General features: G+C 42.6%; 1 protein-coding gene across 2 annotated transcripts in view; it reads right to left on the reverse strand.

The window, feature by feature from the left end:
• Nucleotides 1–277: 277 nt before the first annotated feature.
• Nucleotides 278–21,280, reverse strand: part of PTCD2 (pentatricopeptide repeat domain 2) — a 31,621-nt gene continuing 10,618 nt past the window's right edge. For both annotated transcript variants that reach the window (XM_069556206.1, XM_069556204.1), the window contains 6 exons: nt 19,559–19,637; nt 19,065–19,156; nt 16,782–16,895; nt 11,342–11,416; nt 4,110–4,223; nt 278–1,283 (listed from right to left, as the gene is read on the reverse strand). In XM_069556206.1, coding sequence (XP_069412307.1) covers nt 1,059–1,283; nt 4,110–4,223; nt 11,342–11,416; nt 16,782–16,895; nt 19,065–19,156; nt 19,559–19,637 — 699 coding nt within the window. In that variant the 3' untranslated portion in view covers nt 278–1,058. The remainder of the gene's footprint in view (nt 1,284–4,109; nt 4,224–11,341; nt 11,417–16,781; nt 16,896–19,064; nt 19,157–19,558; nt 19,638–21,280) is intronic.

Consider the following 21,280-nt stretch of genomic DNA (forward strand, 5'->3'; position numbering starts at 1 on the left):
ACTGAATAGGGAGTCTGCAGCGCTCCAGGAAGATGGCTGGGAGGTCGCAGCACCGTGGAGCCCTCAGGAAAGGCATGACCCCTCAGGGGCTGGGCTGCAAACCTTCCAGAGACAGGTCTCTGCAGGGAAGCTCTGACCTGCTGTCATGATGTGTCCATTTAAAAAATAAAAATAAAGCATCCAAGGAGAGAAAAGAGAAAACCATTAACAAATGAGACAAACTATAGGACCAAGTATTATGGCTTATATAGAGAACTGAAGAATACAGAGAGCGATATGAGGTTATATTGACTTTTATTTTGAAAAGCACCTAGATTGCCAATGACCAAAGTGATAACCATCTGAATTTTGGCTTATTATCAGTTCTGAGAGTTAAATTCTGGTTTTGTTTGTCCTGCTGAAAAAACAAAACGTTTTCTCAGGACACTTTCAATTTCTTAATTTTTGAAAAAAACTTGACCTTACTGAACCTTGAAGTGAAAATTTCAAAACAGTATGCAGAGTGACATAGGCACTATTATTTTACAGCTAGAAAAATGAGGGCTCTGGTGTCTTGTCCAGGGTCACAGGTAACAATGACAGAAGCAGTGAGAAAATCCTGGACTGTTTTCCAGGATGGTAGCGTAGGGTTTCAGACCTCCTTAATTCAGTAAGGCTATATTCTGCAAGTAATTACTCCCCTGAAAACTAGTCAGATGGCCACTTACAGTGACATTCCTTCCTGCTAGTGCTTATTGGGTTCCACGCTGGTTCTGGGAGCTGGACTGGAGCCCGTGGCCATGTTCCTTCAAGGATCCTCAGCCCTTTTCACAGAGAAGCCTCCTTCCTTCAGGAGCCAAGCTTTCCACTTCCTATGTCTAGATCTTCATGGCGGCACAAAATATGAATGTCTCAAGGCAGCATGCCAGCACTCAGTGAACTTGGAAATTTAAGGAGGAGACCAAGTGTTGATTCGTATAGTGTCCACTGGAATACAATGCCTGATTTCCTAGGAAGCCAGTGAGTCACTGAAGGCAGACCCCCTCCAACTCAGACCCACAGGAAGTTTGAACCCAGGGTTACTCAGCCCACAGGGACTGGCTGAGTGGCTGGAAGGTCCGACGGCTGACTGTCCTCTTGTTTAACAGCACTGTGTGGGACTGCCTGTCGCTGGGGGTGTGGCAGAGCAGGGCATCCAAAGTGTATGCGGTGACCTGTCCATTTGTGTGCAGTTTCTTGTTAAGCTCATCAAATTTGGCCAGGAGAGTGGGCACGTCCTTCACTTCTTCCCTCACTTTGACCAGCTGAAAAAAAGCAAGAAGAGTGTATAGTTACATCCCTGCAAGACTTCTTCCTGTTCTTTTTATCCTCCAAGAAGCAGAGATATACATGCCAAAATAAAGTAGAGTGTGCACTGAAGTGGTAAAAATGAGGATACTGGGGCAGAGGCATGATGACGATAAGGGATCCCACAAGCATCAGACAACATTCGGATTAGTACTCGAAAACCATCCCTGATATTTTATAAAAGGGGGAGAGGTTCAAGTGGCGCACACTACACAGTGAAACATACCAAGGAAAGGAGGGCAAGAGTGTGGAATCGGGTGTGTCCAATTTAACGGTAAGAGCAGGAGGCAGGGCCAGATGATGTAGGGCTTTCTAGCTCGTGATAAGTTTTTTGGAATTATTCTAAAAGCCATCAGAGGGTCCAAACGAGGACCTATCTGATGCAGATTTAAAAAGGCTGTATGGAGAACTAGAGGTACAAGGATGTGGGGACTAATCCAAGGGTGCCCATCATCAGGCAGGTGATGGTTTAGACTGAGAGATGTATAGAAAAGATGGAGAAGTAGACGTAAATATTAGAAATCTGTTTTGGAGATTAAACTGAAAGGATTTATTGTTGAAGGGTAGAGGGAGGCATCAGCGATAGCTTTCCAGTTTGGGCTTTAGTAACCTGGTGGTGGGGGTGGTCACTGTCTGATATGGGGAAGACGGGAGGGTGAGATTTAGGGAGGGAAGACCTAGAGCTGTGTTTCAGGCAAGACTGAGGTGTCTGCCAGACATCCAGGCTCTGAGGCATGGGGGCAAGGTCTAGACCAGGGGTGTGAATATTAGCATTGTAAGTATATGAATGGGATTTAAGTCTGTAGAAATGGGTCAACTCAGAATTAGAATGTGAAACTACCTTCTGAACAAAATCACCATTTTACTTACTTTAGTTCTCTTTAATGATATAACAACATTCTTGATATTTAGAACTAGCTCAAAAGCTGCTGGAGTTTTAGGGATCAATTCAGTTCTCAAGCAGATCCCCAAGTGGCCTCATAGCAACCAGGGGACACAGTGAACCAGAGGGTGAGCTTTCTAAGTAAATCAGCCTTATAGGCTTAGAGGGGGAAAATCAGAGAAAAACCATCTGTATTTTCCAGTGTGAAGTTTGTCTAGATGCTTTGAAGTAAAGTGGAGTGAAAGTCGCTCAGTCGTGTCCGACTCTTTGCAACCCCATGGACTATACGGTCCATGGGATTGTAATCTAGGCAGCATATTGATGGGCCAGGTCTAAGGGAAGGGCTGATTAACATGAGTGCTAGTGAGAACGTGGAAGTCGTGTCAGTGCTGCACACACTTGCACATGATTGTGTATGTTAAGGCCAGCGTACATCTCTGGTTTCCCTGCTTTTCTAAACATATTCCAAAAAGGCTTAGGTAAGTCACAACCTACAAAGAGTGAAGATCTCAGATAGATCTTTACATTTAATCATGACGAGTTAGCTTCTCCACAGGCTCCCTCTGCCAGCCTTCAGCTGGGGGTGAGGGCGGGCACAGGGCTGGGACGGCCGCCGTGTGGCAGAGGGGAGGCCGCTGCCACTGTGCTCTGCTGCCAACCTGCCATCTCGGGTGCCAGCTGAGACCCAGCCAGGACCCAGCTGCCCAAGGCTGGGGAAGAGGGAGAAAAACGTGGAGGACCAACCAACAGGTCCCTGGATTAGTCAAAACGACATCGCCAGTATCATTACCAACAAAGTGATCCCTGCCAATAATTAATGATTTCTTTACCGTCTCTTTCCCCCTTTTAGGTTATATATGACTAGCAATGTACAAACTACTAGTTTCAAATGACTTGCGATAATTCCTCTTTAAAACAAAAGTATGACATTTGTTTCATTTTGCTCTCAGTGTTTCGAAATTGCTTCTTTATTTAATTTTATTTTATAATCTTGCAAAACAGTTATATGGTTCCCTCAGTTGGTCTGTTCAGGAGCTTAGAGAAGCTTTACTCTGGTTTCATATCTGGCAGGTCTAGCACCTCTTCTTTCACAGAGTTTTCCCAGCTATTCTCGCTAGTTTGCTCTTTCTACTAAACCTTAACTACAGGAAAAACCTAATAGTATTTTTATTGGAATGTTACATTATCACGTCAGCTTGGGAAGGGCTGACTTTATGAGCTTGCCTCTTCCTATCTAAACACCTGCCATATCGTTTCACTTGTTTAAGTAGGGGAGTATTTTTGGTTTTGTTTTTTTTTCTTTTTGAGGATGAGAGATTAGAGCCTACTGTTTGCCTGTGGGATGATTCACAGCGAAGGCGAGCGATAGAGATGATGCTCAGAAGAAGGTGATACCACTTGTGGGCTCAGGCCCTGGGCAGGGTCACAGGGGCTGGGCTCCCAGGCTCTGGAGTGGGGCCCGCAGTCGCCACGGCTTCAGGAAGGAAGACGGCGGGTGCGGGAGAGGGGCAAGGAGGTGTCAGTGGGGCAGCGGGTCTCCTCTGATTGCTTCTGTCACCTCTGCGTGACAGGAAGCAAGGTCATCAACTCAGAGTAAGGAATAGGGAGAAGGAATTGGATGCTTGAGGAGAAAGGAAAAAGAAAAACAAAAAAAGAGCTGACACTCATAACACAGTGTGGGGAAACGAACAATGTAGAAGAAACGAGCTTTCCTAGAATTTCAGAGGACACGTCGTGTTAGAGGGGAAGTCTTTGCACTCACATGTGGAAGTCTTACAGCAGGAATGACCGAGAGGCGGCCGGATTTACCAGGCTCTGTAAGGAGGCGGCCCGCAGGGTTAAGGCACCAAGTGGGCCTCTGAGAGTGCCTTCACCTGAATCCTGCAGAAACCGCACTTACCACTTCTTCTGAGAATACATGTCTTTTCACAAATCTTGACCGATTTCCCTCTGTGGCATCCTTTAATATGTCTATTAGAGTTTCCAACATATTTGACTGGATATGGATCATAATCTGAATAAAAAGAAGAAACAAGAGAAATGAAACTGAGCCTGTAATCAGCACTGAGAAACGCGCCCTGTGAGAGAAGGAAACGGCCGCCTACTCCAGTGGTCTTGCCTGAAGAATCCCAGGGACGGCGGAGCCCGGTGGGCTGCCGTCTGTGGGGTTGCACAGAGTCGGACACGATTGAAGCGACTTAGCATGCATCCATGCATTGGAGAAGGAAATGGCAGCCCACTCCATGCTCCTGCCTGGAGAATCCCAGGACGGTGGAGCCTGGTGGGCTGCCATCTATGGGGTCGCAGAGTCGGACACGACTGAAAGCAACTTAGCAGCAGCAGCATGAAAGCCTATGCTTTTCATGCTATTTCCAAATCATTTGTGTGCACAGGTTCAAAAGTGCTTTGATGAATGCCCACCAGCCAAAAAGCATGTTTTCCAATAGCTAATAAAAACACCACAGCTTCGGAACTTGTCCCAAGGCAGAAATGGAGAGGACAGGGATCCTGCACTCTGACACACTTGGGTCAGAACCCTGGCACTGGCAGTTATAGCTCAGTGAGTCTTGCCAGGTGTTCGATCTCTCTTTCAATATCTTTTTTTGTAAAATGAGGAAAGTACCTTTACAGCTCACATTTTGTGTTACTGTGAACATTAAACATCAACACACAGGAGGTCCTCAGTAAACATTACTATGAGTTTCTTCCTATTTCCTCTGTAGTCAGAGAATATGACAATCAGACAATCTCATAAGACTGGCTCTGGGGCAAAAGATTCCTTTACCTTTTTAACTTTTTTGGTTAGGAAATTGCAAGCATAGAGATTGTTCAAGCATAAGGTGGAAGCTGATTAAAGTCTTAATGAGGCCCTCCTATTTACATTATAGTTATCAAACTGGGTACTGTACTTGGCTTTCAAAATGATACCACTAACTACTTTCCATCATATACAATTAACATACTGGAAAAAAAGAACACATTTCCACTGCACCCCATTACCAATGTTCATTGGTGTAATTTGAAGAATACGGTAAAGTTTAAAGAAAATGAGAATAATTCAGAATTGACCAACTAATGTTAACCATTGTTTATAATCTCATGTATTATCCTCCAAATCTATTAATTTCTCCAATTCTGCTTCTTGATCAATTATTATGAAATGAATACTTTCTCATAGCATCAGGAAGTTTTAGAAAAAAATAAAACCTCATTTCTTTAATGATGAATGCATAGCAATCCATCATATAAGTAATGCATCAGAGCAATACCATCTTTATCAATAAATGTTCAGGTATTTTAAAAATTGTTACTTTCTTAGACTTGACTCCCATAAGTGAAATTATAAAATCAAAAGGTATAAACATTTTTAAGGCTCTCTATCTTTAGGAAAGAGATTTTCTGAAAGAGATGTTCCATTTTTATACAAAAGTAGCTAAATTTTCTTACTAGTCCATTTTATAATATTGTATGCTTGCTGAACATACAATCAGGATGAGGGGTTATCTTTGGTTCTACAGAACAGAATGAAATGACCCCACGTAGCCCAACTCCAAAGGACCTGATCTAAGTTTAGTGTTCAGAACACAGGCAGAATTCTTTGTCAGGACAGAACACCCCATGGGTTTCTCACAGTCAGGTGGAAGCACTGACTGCCTTTAGTCCAGACTGTATTTTCAAGGATCTCTGTACAACCAGCGGCGTGGGAGGACAGAGAGTGTTTAATGCAAAGCTGAGGGCAGGTATACTTACTGCCCATTTTAAGAGATTTGAGTTTTCCAAGTTCATGGTTCCTCTCTTAAAACGTAAACCCCTGTGTGTGCAAGAGACGCATGGACCTCTTCATGTTGCTCTGTGGGAACTGGGCTCAAGAAGCTGAAGCAAAGATGCTCATCCTCTGGCCGCTGCTCTTGCCCTGAGTTGTAAACCATCCTTCATCTCTTGGTGTCTCATGCTCTCTAACAGCATCCAGGAAACTGTGGCAGGCTGACTTACTAGCCTGGAAGTGGAGTAAAATCTCTAAGTCTTAATAGTTCTCAAACTGTTTTGTTAATAAAAACCAATCCCAATTTGGTTAGCAGTGGTCTGTTGGGTCAAAGCCAAGGACAAGTCTTATCTCATTGATGCTACATCTGCAGTGGCTGGCACTGAGCAAACTCTCAATAAGAAATGAGAAAGGGAGTGTAGGTCCCCAAGCAATTTGCAAGGGTAAACCTCCTGGAGCTCATGCTAGAAACTTCCAATGATATGCATCTGGAAGATTTCAGCTCTTCTTTCCCAGCTTCTCTCTTGCCTCCAGCAGCTATCTCTGATTCAATAGGGATTTCAAGAATGAGGTTCAGTACCTTGAACTGTATTGATGAAGGGCAACATAGATGAGGTGGTTACTGATGAAAGGCAAAGAGAAAATTTAAAGCTAGGAGCTTGTCTCAAACTGAAGTCTCAGGGTACAATTAGAAAAGCTAAATCAGGGTACAGTGCTTTGCTTCCATCTTACAGATTTCAAACAAAAGGCTAGGAAAATTGAATTAGGAAGGAGCAGGGGGAATTTTGGTTACGAAAAACTACTCAAAGAACAGTTCCTGCCCCTCTGATTTTCTGAGACCTCAAGAAATGTTAACAAGTCACTGGACACCTTTGACCAAAAAAGGGAACAGAAGTCCTGAACATGCAGAAATTTGCATTTCTTTTTTCAAGTTTGCTATATTTGCAGTAGAACAGCATAGTGTGGTAGAGATTGCTAATTTTCTAACCAGTATCCATTTTCCTTTTTTTTTTTTTTTTTTGATAACTGATGCTGTCATGTATAGAACTCAAAAACTGTATTTCTCAGGTCTGTGTGCAACTAGATGTGGCCATGGGTTTAAGCTCTTGCTACTGCCAGTTGTTGGGTGAGACATTTGGGAAAGCATTCTTTTTTTCTTTTTGGAGGATAACTGCTTTACAATAAGGGACCAACTTCTCTGTCCTCCTGCATTCTCCTATTTCTTGCTGGAACAGATGTAATGGATGGAAGTCATGTGCTTAGGATGGCGGTGTGGAGACACAGAAAGAGGCCAGGTCCCTGATGACATTATGGAATGTCATACCAGACCTATAGCGACCACCTCTGGTTTTCTACTTGGAAGAAAAGGAAAGCCTCTTATCTGCATAGACTTTTGTTATTTTTAGAGTCTGCCTTGCTTCCAATCAAATGCAATTCTTAAACATATTAAGTGAGATGATGCCACAAAGGGTTTTATAAGAAATTATAATAAGTCCTGCCTCCTTTCCTACTTGGGCAGCCTAGTAGACTTCCCATCTGAGCTAGGACTTTAGGGCGGCCTTCTTGAGTAGAGAAACAAACATTAAAACATTCACTTGTGTTAGATAAATGATAAAAGCAGTGAAATTGACCCCTTGGAAATTCCCCTGCAGAGTAATTCAGTTCCAAAAGGGGTGTAGATTTCTGCAGAGATGATTAGAATTCAAAGAAAATTGGTGGAAAACTCCCCTTTGTTAGCCTCTGCTACTTTCAGACATATTTGGAAGTGAAAAGCAGTCCTCTGACATTGAGCAGCGATGCTCCAGAGGGGGCTCTGGTTCTTCTGGGATTGATGAGTTTAAGTTCAGAAAGAAGGTCAGGGTCAGCACGCATGTGCCTCGGTGAGATCGCGTGCTCCGTCAGACCTGTGTGAAACGAGCATGAGCTGGGAAATGGGAGACCAGGTCTTCTAGGCTGTATCAGCAGCAGGAGAAATTTCAGTGAACAGAAAATTAGGGTGAGGAGGAAAAATTAGGTAAGTTCAAATTCCAACTGGCAGCAAGAAAAGATTTTAGTCTAAGGCATGAATTTTTAAAGATCAGGAAAAAAAAAACCAACTTCATTTATTTCTGCTGATACTGGCTGAATGGACTCTCTATTCAGCCTACTTGTCAGGTTTCCATTTCTGAATAATTAACAAATCGCCCTTATGGATTCTAAGTAGATGACTCAGCCTTGGAGAAGCTAGGGCCCAATAAATTATTTTTTAAAGACCTGCTCTAATAGCAGAGACCCAAAATCTGAAAGATTTCTAAACATGAGAATGGCAACCATCTCTTTTTCACCATCCCCAAGAAGAGGAAGCAAGCTTATATTGAAATAGGAGAAATTTACAAAAGACATTGGAAGAATTGCCTGAGTGACAATTTTTAAACAAGAAAACTCTCTAAGTGTCTGGACAGTGGATATCATGACCTAGTTCATGGAGGGGATGATTCATATTCAAGATCAATTCAAGGTTTCTTGGCACATGTATTGGCTGTCTCCCCTAACCCCCTAGCTCCCCCAGGAGGAGCTGCTGGGCTGCCCTGGCTCACGACTGCACTCCCTACCATGCTCTGGATTTCTCTTCCGACTGAGATGGACACTTAGTCCTTGGCAGACTCGTGTTTTATTTCTACCACGCCTTTCTCATTTGGGGAAAAAAAAAAAAATCATTACTAGAGTCTCATAACAACTGTGAGAGTGAGCCAAGGATTGAACAGATGAGGAATGTAAATTCAAGGACATGGAATATGTGTACCAACAGCAGATTCATTTTTTAAAATCCAGTCCTGTGTTCCCTTCCTTATGCAGGAGGAGCAGTTTGCTCCAATCCTAGATAAAAGGCACACAGGGCTAATCTCTGTAGGTCTGGAGTGGTGGGGAAACCCTAGGCTTTGTAGTCAAACAGATTTGTTTAATTAGCTGCAAGACGAACCTAGGTAACGTCCTTACCCTTTGAATCTTCATTTTCCACATGTATAATATGGAGAAATACTGTTCTAACAATGTTCTATAAAGCAAACCAATAGATATAAGTACTTAACATGGTACCTTAGCTAAAATAAACGAAAATTCTGCCAAGCTCACTGCCTTCCATTTCTCACCAGCCCTTAATGATCTCCCCACACTAACTTCAACTCTAGGAAGAGCTACTCATGCTCCACGTAAACCTTCTCTCTCACACTCTCCTGGATGCCTTCCCACCTGATGCTGTGAGCCGCCTGGAGCCTTAGCACTTCTGCAGCTCTCCAGTCGTGAGGTGAGTGCATCTGCAGTGCAGGCACGCTCTCAGAAGCAGATATCTACTTAGAGACCCAGAGCCATTCACATCCGGTAGTAAGCAGAGAAGGAAAAAAAAAATCACATATATGTCTGCTGAAAGATCTGGCTTCCTAGTCTGTTGGGCTTATTGGCTCAGATGACCTGGGATTCTGGACTCTGAACCGTTGCCATCTTGGACTCCCAGATCTGCTGCAGCTGAGAGCTTCACAGGCTGGCCCGCAGTTTCCGCTCCAGTGCCCTATCTCAGCCAGGGCCTGCCTGCAGAAGGTGCCGGCACGTCGGGCTGTCAGCACTCTTGGGTGTCGACCAGAGTGCTATTCCTCCCTCCCTGGTGCTATTCCTCCCTTGCCTTTTGCTGATGCCTCTTCTGCTTCACCACTGATGCCTTGTAAACTCATTTCTGGGAGCTCTTTCTCCCTTTCTTATGACATTCACCAGTTTATATCAGATCCATTACCAGGTTTTACAGATGAGCTCTTAACTGAGCATTGACACTCATCCCTGCTCGGGGCTCATGCCCTTTGCTAACCACAAGATCTCTGTTAGGGTATTTTTCTAATATTTAGTCTCTTCCCTTCTAAACCCACCTCTTTCTCTTTTTTCCAGGCAGGTTCTCTGCTATCACTGCCTCCATCTTTCTGGTTCCCTAGATTCATCTTTCCCTCCTGTGTAAGCATCCTGATGGTCAGATATATGGTCTTCTTATCTCAGACTTCTTGCTGGAACTTGTTACCCAAAGTTTACCATAAAGGCTTATCTAGTCCTTTTCTTGAAAGTCATCTGGGCACGGGTCTGGGGATGACATTTGAGGGTAATTATGAGCAGAACTAAAAGCATGGACGCTTGGAGTTCTGCCCAATTCCTATTCATAGGTCCTAGGATTTGTTACAAATAAATAATCCTTTTTATTTAACATATTTCATTTTAAACAAATCCTACTGGTATTAGCAAACATCACTGAACACTGACTACATGCCATGCACTAAGTGTGCTGTGGTAATTACTCTATATGCATTATTTATTCAGTTCTCATAATGACAGAAGGTATTATTACTAGTGTTATTTCAGACAAAAGGAAAAATGGGGTCCATAGAGGTTAAGTACCTTTGACTAAGGAATCAGAGCTAGGAGAACTAACAAACTAACCTGCAAACTAGAACCCTCAGCAAAATTAATCTCCCAACAGAGAATGCCCTTTCCCCTCCCTCCCTCCCTCCAGCCCACAGCCCTGCCCTCCTTCAGAACCTACTCAGCACTTCTCTCCTCCCCAGGCTTTAGCTCCTGCTGGCTGGCCCTTCCCTCCCCAGCCTGGAATACCACTCTGGCTAGGACCTGCGATCCCAGCTCAGGGCATCTTGGTGTTCACACATTTCTGTTCTTCTGACAATGTTTTCCTATCTTGGTCTCTTGATGTTTCAGGAGACTGTAAGTTCTAGGGGCTTTTTCTTCAACTCCCCACAACACAAATGTAGTCAGCATATAAGCAGGGCCTCAACAGGGCCTGGCTGAGTGGGTGCTGTGTGTGTCTTTAATGACAGGAGAGTCTCTTAGTCTTTTCATTGCCCCAAGGTGAGGATGACTCACTGGGTAGACAGGCCACGGCAGGCTGGCAAAGTAAGAATGAGAATAGCGAGCATTTACTGAGTGTTTACCAGGTTAGACACCACTTTATGCACTGTGGATATGCTGGCTCCGTGAGTCGGGTACCATGGATAGGAGGTAGTCAGCATGCAGGCTCTTCTTAGAGTCTCAGTGAAGAGACTGCAGAGCCCATCCCCTGTCTCTAAATCGACAGCCTTCTGTAGTCCTGTGTTATACCTGAAGCATTTAGCCACCTCTTCTGATGAGCATGTCTGTGTTCCCCACCTATTTCTAAACAACTGGAAGCTCATGTTGACGCCTCTCACAGGGCTCTACTATAACTTTCACACAGTGATTGATAAATGAACAGAATGAATAAAGACCTTGGGAGATCAAAAGTCATTTGTTGTACACAGACAAAAAAAAAAAACCCTTTTATTACATTTCAAGCCTTACTTTAAAACCATAAACAAGTTACTTACATTTAAATTAGTGCAGATTATGCTTTCTGGGTTCATGATTTGAGAAAAAATGGATATAGCTTTTGCCACCTGGTTCTAGAAGGAAGAAAAACAAGTCAGACCCTCAAGTCATATAAACATTACTCTGCTGTAATAAAGATGATTTAAAGATGTCAAAATAGTCCTATCCATGGTGCCCCAGGGTTTTGAAGTCCACAGAGAAAAGAATGTTTTCTAGTAATCAAAAATGAACATTCTGTAAAATGTTTCCACTGTGGCATATTTCTTAATGTTTTAACAACCTGCCTGAGTTCCACTTTTTAGGATGGAGGCATAAAGTTGGCATGTCCCCTCTCTCATTGGAATGAGCTCTCAAAAAAAAAAAGCAAGTTTGAGAAATAGAAATGCAAACCCATTTTTGGCCTAATTAGAACACAGCAGAAACCTCAAACCAAAGAAGAGGTTTGCATTGCCAAAAACATTGGAGATAGAGCTTGGGTGAGCTCTGGACGGAGCAGTAAGAGGAGGAAATGGCTGCATATCCCAGAAGAAGCACAGAGTTGTCCTCAAAAGCGAGGGCACAGCTAGAAGTACTCACTTTCTCTTTACAATGGTGGTAGGAGGGTTTAGGACTAGTAGCAAGACCTCTGGATCCCTTTGATGGCAGATGTGAGGCTAACTAAGAATTTACACAGATCAATGGAATAAGATAGAAAACCCAGAAATAAACCCATGCACCTATGGGTATCTTATTTTTGACAAAGGAGGCAAGAATATACAATGGGGCAAAGACAGCCTCTTCAATAAATGATGACACTAGACAGCTATGTGTAAAAGAATGAAATCAGAACACTTCCTGACACCATACACAAAGATAAACTCAAAATGGATGAAAGACCTAAATGTAAGACCAGAAACTATAAAACTCTTAGAGGAAAACATAGGCAGGACACTCGATGACATAAATCAAAGCAAGATCCTTTAAGATCCACCTCCTAGAGTAATGGAAATAAAAACAGAAGTAAACAAGTGGGACCTGATTAAACTTAAAAGCTTTTGCACAGCAAAGGAAACTATAAGCAAGGTGAAAAGACAACCCTCAGAATGGGAGAAAATAATAGCAAATGAAACAACTGACAAAAGATTAATTTCCAAAATATACAGGCAGCTCATACAACTCAATACCAGAAAAACAAACAACCCAATCAAAAAGTGGGAAAAAGACTTAGACAGACATTTCCCCAAAGAAGACATACACATGGCTAACAAACACATGAAAAGATGCTCAACATTGCTTATTATTCAGTTCAGTACAGTCGCTCAGTCGTGTCCGACTCTTTGCGACCCCATGAATCGCAGCACGCCAGGCCTCCCTGTCCATCACCAACTCCCGGAGTTCACTCAGATTCACGTCCATCGAGTCAGTGATGCCATCCAGCCATCTCATCCTCTGTCGTCCCCTTCTCCTCCTGCCCCTAATCCCTCCCAGATCAAAGTCTTTTCCAATGAGTCAACTCTTTGCATGAGGTGGCCAAAGTACTGGAGTTTCAGCTTTAGCATCATTCCTTCCCAAAAAAATCCCAGGGCTGATCTCCTTCAGAATGGACTGGTTGGATCTCCTTGCAGTCCAAGGGACTCTCAAGAGTCTTCTCCAACACCACAGTTCAAAAGCATCAATTCTTTGGTGCTCAGCCTTCGTAACAGTCCAACTCTCACATCCATACATGACCACTGGAAAAACCATAACCTTGACTAGACGGACCTTAGTCGGCAAAGTAATGTCTCTGCTTTTGAATATGCTGTCTAGGTTGGTCATAACTATCCTTCCAAGGAATAAGTGTCTTTTAATTTCATGGCTGCAGTTACCATCTGCAGTGATTTTGGAGCCCCCCAAAATAAAGTCTGACACTCTTTCCCCATCTATTTCCCATGAAGTGATGGGACCGGATGCCATGATCTTCACTTTTTGAAGGTTGAGTTTTAACCAAGTTTTTCACTCTCCTCTTTCACTTTCATCAAGAGGCTTTTTAGTTCCTCTTCACTTTCTGCCATAAGGGTGGTATCATCTGCATATCTGAGGTTATTGATATTTCTCCCGGCAATCTTGATTCCAGCTTGTGCTTCTTCCAGTCCAGCGTTTCTCATGATGTACTCTGCATATAAGTTAAATAAGCAGGGTGACAATATACAGCCTTGACATACTCCTTTTCCTATTTGGAACCAGTCTGTGGTTCCATGTCCAGTTCTAACTGTTGCTTCCTGACCTGCATACAGGTTTCTCAAGAGGCAGGTAAGGTGGTTTGGTATTCCCATCTCTTTCAGAATTTTCCATGGTTTATTGTGATCCACACAGTCAAAGGCTTTGGCATAGTCAATAAAGCAGAAATAGATGTTTTTCTGGAACTCTCTTGCTTTTTCCATGATCCAGTGGATGTTGGCAATTTGATCTCTGGTTCCTCTGCCTTTTCTAAAACCAGCTTGAACATCAGGAAGTTCATGGTTCACGTATCGCTGAAGCCTGGCTTGGAGAATTTTGAGCATTACTTTACTAGCATGTGAGATGAGTGCAACTGTGCGGTAGTTTGAGCGTTCTTTGGCATTGCCTTTCTTTGGGATTGGAATGAAAAGTGACCTTTTCCAGTCCTGTGGCCACTGCTGAGTTTTCCAAGTTTGCTGGAATATTGAGTGCAGCACTTTCACAGCATCATCTTTCAGGATTTGAAACAGCTCAACTGGAATGCCATCACCTCCACTAGCTTTGTTCGTAGTGATGCTTTCTAAGGCCCACTTGACTTCACATTCCAGGATGTCTGGCTCTAGATGAGTGATCACATCATTGTGATTATCCAGGTCATGAAGATATTTTTTGTACAGTTCTTCTGTGTATTCTTGCCACCTCTTCTTAATATCTTCTGCTTTTGTTAGGTCCAGCCCATTTCTGTCCTTTATTGAGCCCATCTTTACATGAAATGTTCCCTTGGTATCTCTAATTTTCCTGAAGAGATCTCTAGTCTTTCCCATTCTGTTGTTTTCCTCTATTTCTTTGCATTGATCGCTGATGAAGGCTTTCTTATCTCTTCTTGCTATTCTTTGGAACTCTGCATTCAGATGCTTATATCTTTCCTTTTCTCCTTTGCTTTTCACTTCGCTTCTTTTCACAGCTATTTGTAAGGCCTCCCCAGACAGCCATTTTGCCTTTATGCATTTCTTTTCCATGGGGATGGTCTTGATTCCTGTCTCCTGTACAATGTCACGAACCTCATTCTACAGTTTATCAGGCACTCTATCTAGGCCCTTAAATCTATTTTTCACTTCCACTGTATAATCATAAGGGATTTGATTTAGGTCATACCTGAATGGTCTAGTGGTTTTCCCTACTTTCTTCAATTTAAGTCTGAATTTGGTAATAAGGAGTTCATGATCTGAGCCAGAGTCAGCACCTGATCTTGTTTTTGTTGACTGTATAGAGCTTCTCCATCTTTGGCTGCAAAGAATATAATCAATCTGATTTCAGTGTTGACCATCTGGTGATGTCCATGTGCTCATTATAGAGAAATGCAAATCAAAATTACAATGAGATATCACCTCACACTGGTCAGACTGGCCCTCATCAAAAAGTCTACAAACAATAAATGCTTTAAAGGGTGTGGAGAAAGGGAACACTCTCACACTGTTGGTGGGAATGTAAATTGATACAGCCACTATGGAAGATGGTATGCAGATTCCTTAAAAATCTAGGAATAAAACCACCATATGACCCAGCAATCCCACTCCTAGGCATGTACCCTGAGGAAACCAAAGTTGATAGAGACACATGTATCCCATTGCTCACTGCAGCACTATTTACAATAGCTAGAACATGAAGCAACCTAGACGTCCATCGACAGATGACTGGATAAAGAAGCTGTATAGATACACAATGGAATATTACTCAGCCATAAAAAGGAACCCATGTGAGTCAGTTCCAATGAGGTGAATGAACCTAGAACCTATTATACAGAGGGAAGTGAGTCAGAAAGAGAAACATAAGTATCATAGTCTAACACATATATATGGAATCTAGAAAAATGGTCTTGTAGGGCAACAATGGAGAAACAGACATAGAGAACAGACTTATGGACATGGGGAGAGGGGAGGAGAGGGTGAGATGTATGGTGAGAGTAACATGGAAACTTATATTACCATATATAAAATAGATAAGCAACAGGAATTTGCTGTATGGCTCAGGAAACTCAAACAGGGGCTCTGTATTAACCTAGAGGGGTGGGATGGGACGGGAGATGGGAGGAAGCTTCAAAAGGGAGGGGATATATATATATATATATATATGGCTGATTCATGTTGAGGTTTGACAGAAAACAGCAAAATTCTATAAAGCAATTATCCTTCAATAAAAAATAGATTAATTTTTAAAAATAAAGTTAAAAAAAAAGAAAAAGAATTTACACAGATCACCCATATTTGCAGGAATGATATGTCACTTATAGCAGCAGTAGGGAAGAGACTTTTCATTCAGAATCACCTCCATGCCTATTCCCATTGGCCAGGCAGAAACAAAGCCTATACGTATTTGTAGAAAACTCCATACATAAAGAAAATGCCTGCTACCCAAGACCACGGCAGCACAGCTCGGGTTTCTTCTGACATGAGTCTTCTACAGATGTCTGGTCTAAGAGAGACGTATGTTCTTCAGTGATGAATAACCAAAAAAGAACCAGCATGTGATCTATCTAGAGACAATATGAGGGGGAAAAAGAAAGGATTACAGCAAGAAAAAGAAGAGAACCAACAGATGAAGAAATCCCAAAGAAAACATGTTTCCATGGATATAAAGGTCAGAAATGAGAAAAATGAACAAGATCAGATGACTCAGAAGTGGGAAAAAAAATCAGGCAGGCCTCAGATTTCTCCATGGCAACATACCACTCTAGAAGAGAGAACAGTGCCAAAGAAAACCTCCAGGAAAGGAAATATCACTTCACAATTTTATTTCTGACAAAACTGTAGTTCAGGTAAAACAAAAAAACTGAGAAAAAAAAAAAAAAAGACAAATAACTTTAAATACCAGGAACTCAAGGAATACTGTTCCCCTGAAGAATTTATTAGACGACACACCATGGAGAGCCTTAGATTTAAAACTGTTCTCTGAGCACATTACATAGCAAATGAATCATATGAAATTTAAACTTTAATTACTTGAGAAATTTCTCCGAGTGCAGCCTCCCTCATTGATTTTCCACAGGATTCCCCCTAGTCCCGTGTAAACAGCAGTGCATGTCAGGCCCTCAGCTATGAATGAAAACACTCTCTGGAGGCAGGTTGCCATGGCACCAAAGGCACTGGTCTCCTTATGGGGACTTTTTCCTACGGAGAGTCAGAGGCGTAAAGAAAGAAGAGCAGGAACACCTGAGGAGCCAACTTGCCTGCCCCCAGTTCATTTATGTGTACCCCACAGCCTCACCTGGTTCAGAGCTAATGCCACTGCAAAACAGGATGCTCTCCTGGAGAGGATTTCTCCTTTGATTAGGGCTTCGTCTCTTAATGTGGTACAGATTTGAAAAGATTCAGGGCTATCCTGGGGAAGACAGGATTGCTGGATAAATGTCACAAAGCTTTGAGTTTAGTAAGTTGATTAGCGGTGCTCCGTGTTCCAGATTTCCGTTTGGGAGAACTTCCTGGAGCCTATCTGAAGCCACTTAAAAGACAGCTCCATATCGAGCTCCATTTACTTTTTGTAAACAGGCTCAGTTAGCTACACATTAGCAGTTCAAATCTAAATGAACTCCATCTTTAGCTCTTTGCCAGTTTCTCTGATTGGGGGCGGCTCTGCCCGCAAACACTCGGATTACTTTTCATCCAGGCAGGCTGGTTTCAGACACAGGTACCAGAGCAGACAAGTGTGAAGAGTCAGCCTGCTTCAGCCACGTTAGAGGACAGAGCAAAGCTCAGCAACACACACAGCTTTTCCTGAGGAGGTTTCCAATCCAAAAATATCCATTTTAAGTCAAATGTGTGAAAACATGAAAACTTTTTTGAATGTAAATCATGAAAGAATCCCATGAAAACAGAACCCAAACAACCTAACAACATAAGCGATACACAAACCAGCAGACAGCAGGGGGGAAACAGAATTCTCTTCCTTTGTGTTGATGGTGGGTGAGGCTTATGACAGCAGCGTCAGCTCTGTACCTACGTGTGTGTCTGTTATGACGTAATTCACAACTCAAATCCTAAAGGAACACCTGAATTTAATGAGAGAGGACAGCTCCCCGAATTGACTTGCAGTCTGTAACGGCTGACCAGTGTTTCAACTCGTCTCCCCACTGAGTGAAATGAGTTATTCTTGGAAAAGTCCTCTGGCCCTTCATCAGCAGTAGAGTTAAATTCTCTCCACTTCAGTATATACTCAGGGAGGCATCTTAAAGAAGGTCAGGAAGCTGGGTGTCACAGTGCTGAGGAAGTGATGCTCAAGAGCGTGTTGCACTGGCCTCTGATGCACAGGTCATAAAGTGGTAGAGTTGGAAAGGATCATCTCACAGTCTGGCAGTCAGCAAACTATGACCCTGGGGCCAAAGCCAGCTACCTAAGACTGGCTCTTACGTTTTTTTAAAAGGTCTGTAAAACTAAAGATGATGATGTGACAGGGACCATAAGTGGCAGAGCCCCAAAGTCTAAAATACCAACTATCTGGCCTTTTAAAGAAAAAGCTTGCTGACTCCTGAATCCAAACATTTCCTTTCACAAATGAGGTAAGTAATTTCAAAACCAGTTCTTGCTAAAGTTGAGACTAGAGTTCACAATGTTCAATTTCCAGGTTGGTTTCTTTTCCCTGTAACCAGCTGACCCTCTTGCTTTGGAAAGTTGAGACTGCTTTATTTTTCATGGAATTTTTCAATACCCATATTCTACTTTGCTTAGTGTTCCTTCATTTTCAGTATAAGGAGGTTTTGTTCAGTTAAAATGGCAAGAATGTGTACAATAATGCATGGCACCTGGGTCCCTGTATTTCAGTTACCATTTGTGCATTCAATAAGTAATAAAGAAACAGTCTATGTGCCAGAAACAATCCTGATATAGTGATGAGAATAGGGATCTATGTCATGCTATTATCAAATAATTTCTTCTAATGTCACATACATTTATTAAAGATCAGCTGTGAACCAGACACTGTTCGGTGCTGGCATATAACGGTGCTTCAAGGAGTACCCTCTATGGGGGATGAAATGTGCGTCTACTTGGTGTATCAGGCAGTGTTATGAGTGCCATGTCTCTGACTACAAATAGACCACAATCAAGGGATACCACAAGAGCGAGACGTCACTTCCAACTCAGTGATCACAGAAGAATTCACAGATGAGGACAAAGCAGACCTTGAGATCATCCTTGAAGGATGCCAAGACTTCCAGGGGAGAGGGCCTCAGACATGACTGGTCTGGCAATGTCCAGAGGACCAACTCTCGAACAGAGTTTGAACCTGGCATCCTGATTCTTGCTCTCATTATCTGCACAAATGCCAGAGAAGACTGAAAGCTGATGAAATTGCCTTTCCCACGATAGGACTGTCTGGCATGGCTAACTTGGGTTTTCTAAAAATGAACATATTTAAAATGGAAATATCTGCACCAGATGGAAAACAGACTTCAGAGGAACTGAATTTTATTTGTAGAGGAGAAAAAAAAAAAAATTAAATCCTCTGTCAAACACAACCCAAAATGCTCTAAAAGTTTAGGGAAGACAGTCTTACCAGTTTGTAGCAAATTGCAAAAGCAAGGACATAAGTATCTTTGTTGAACTTCAGATCTTGGTTTTTCATCTCAATCAGTACTTCCAATGCACCTGCCAAGAACCAGGAGTGGACCACCAGTGTTGAATGCATTCAAGTAAGTTCAGAGCCCTCTACTTTGACTCCCAGAGTTTCAATCATGTATTGAAAAGTATGCTTCGGCACAATAAAAACTTTTAAAGTCATTGAATAGTTAACTAAATTGTAAAATAAATGATCAAATTATACAGGAAGAACTAATATTTTAAACCTATTTTCACTGCAGCATAAGTAAAAACCAGGGTGTTTAAGTCATGATGTGATGCAGCACGGTAGCCACATTTAAAGAATGGGGTCTCCATAATTCAGCCACTCATCAGGAATATAAGGGTCACTTTTACATGGCCCATTGGTTTTCCTAACTGCTTTACCTGCAAAGACAGAATTTTTCAGCAAACATAAATTGTGATACTTACTTTTATATTTGCCTTTGATAAATAACATATCCATCAAAATATTGAATGATGTGGAGTCTGAGAAGAAACCTTGTAAATGCTAATGAAGAAAAACAATACAGTTTGGTTAAAAGTTAAAATTATTAAGAGAATACTTACACTGCATCTTCTCTGTCTAGGACTTGCTTTTGTACAAACTTCATTCATTTAGCAAAAAAATTTAAATACTGCCCACTCTTTGGGCATCATGCCTTTGGCAGTGGGCACAGCGAACTAGAGGCAAGAGATCTCTAGGTTTCAGAAATGCAGTGAACAACGTCTTTATGCAGCATGGCTCTGCCAAGCTTAGAGGAAAAGAACCAGGCCGATTAACCCTGGTGGGGATGGTCCTGGAACCTGAAATGGCAGCTGGAAGTGCGCTTGAGGACAGAGGCAGGACAGGCTTACACAACTATGATCCTCTTTTGGCAAACAGTACAGAGTTGATTATGTACTTTTTGAAATGACTCACTGACACAATGGTTCTCAACATTGTTAATGCCATGACAATGTGACACGTGCTGTTCAAATACACCGTCAGATGTCTTGTGCCAGTCTGTTATTTTCTGAGAACCAATTAGCCAGACCCTGTTCTGGGCACTGAGACTAAAGAAACGATGGACAAGACAAAGACCCTGCCCTGGACTCTAGCAGGGCTTCTTATCTGCAGGGGCTTACATCCTGGCAGAGGAGACAATGAACAAGTGAACAAAACAAGCAAAAAATTAAAAATAAAATTTCAGGTTATCAGTAGAGGCCAAGAAGAATAGTGGAACAGGATAAGGGACAGAAAAGATGAGAAGTAGTCAGGGAAGCTCTCTGAGACAAGCAGACCTCAATGAAGTGATGCTATATAGAGCATTCCAGTCTGAGGCCACGGGCCTGACATGTCTGAGAAAGAACAGGAAGCCCAGAGTGGAGTGAGAAAGGCGGAGAGGGGCAGGACCTGAAATACCACGAAGGGCCCCTGAGGGCGCGGCCAGGGCTCCGAGTTCTATGATAAGTGGGGTGGGAAGCCACCAGAGCAGCCCTGTCCATACGGAGGAAGCAAGTGTCAAGTGTGAGCCATGTACGTGGCTCTAAATTTTCAAGTACTGTCATTTAAAAAAGTAAAGAGAAAGATATGAAATCAGCTTTAATAATATGTTACTTAACCCACTAAATCCAAAACTGCAACATGCAATCAATATAAAACATTATTAATGAGATACTTTCCATTCTCCTTTTACGTCAGGTATTTAAAATCCATCATGTACTTTCTACTGCAGCACACGTATGTCTGAACTAGCCACAGTCCAAGGGCTCCGTGTGCATGGGTACCTGTGGGTCGTGGCTCCCTCCCTGGCAGCACTGCAGGGTTCTGGGCAGGGAACATGACAAGGCGGGCGGAAGCAAGATTAGGCTTTATGGCACGTGACTCAGATTCAGTTAATTCTACTGCTCTAGGAAACTTAAACACATACATGAATGCTTCATACTCAGGTAGGTTATGGAGAAGGCAATGGCACCCCACTCCAGTACTCTTGCCTGGAAAATCCCATGGATGGAGGAGCCTGGTAGGCTGCAGTCCATGAGATCACTAAGAGTCGGACACCACTGAAGCGACTTCACTTTCACTTTTCACTTTCATGCATTGGAGAAGGAAATGGCAGCCCACTCCAGTGTTCTTGCCTGGAGAATCCCAGGGACAGAGGAGCTCGGTGG

This window comes from Ovis canadensis, chromosome 16, assembly GCF_042477335.2.
Source record: "Ovis canadensis isolate MfBH-ARS-UI-01 breed Bighorn chromosome 16, ARS-UI_OviCan_v2, whole genome shotgun sequence".
In the NCBI taxonomy this organism is placed as follows: domain Eukaryota; kingdom Metazoa; phylum Chordata; class Mammalia; order Artiodactyla; family Bovidae; genus Ovis; species Ovis canadensis.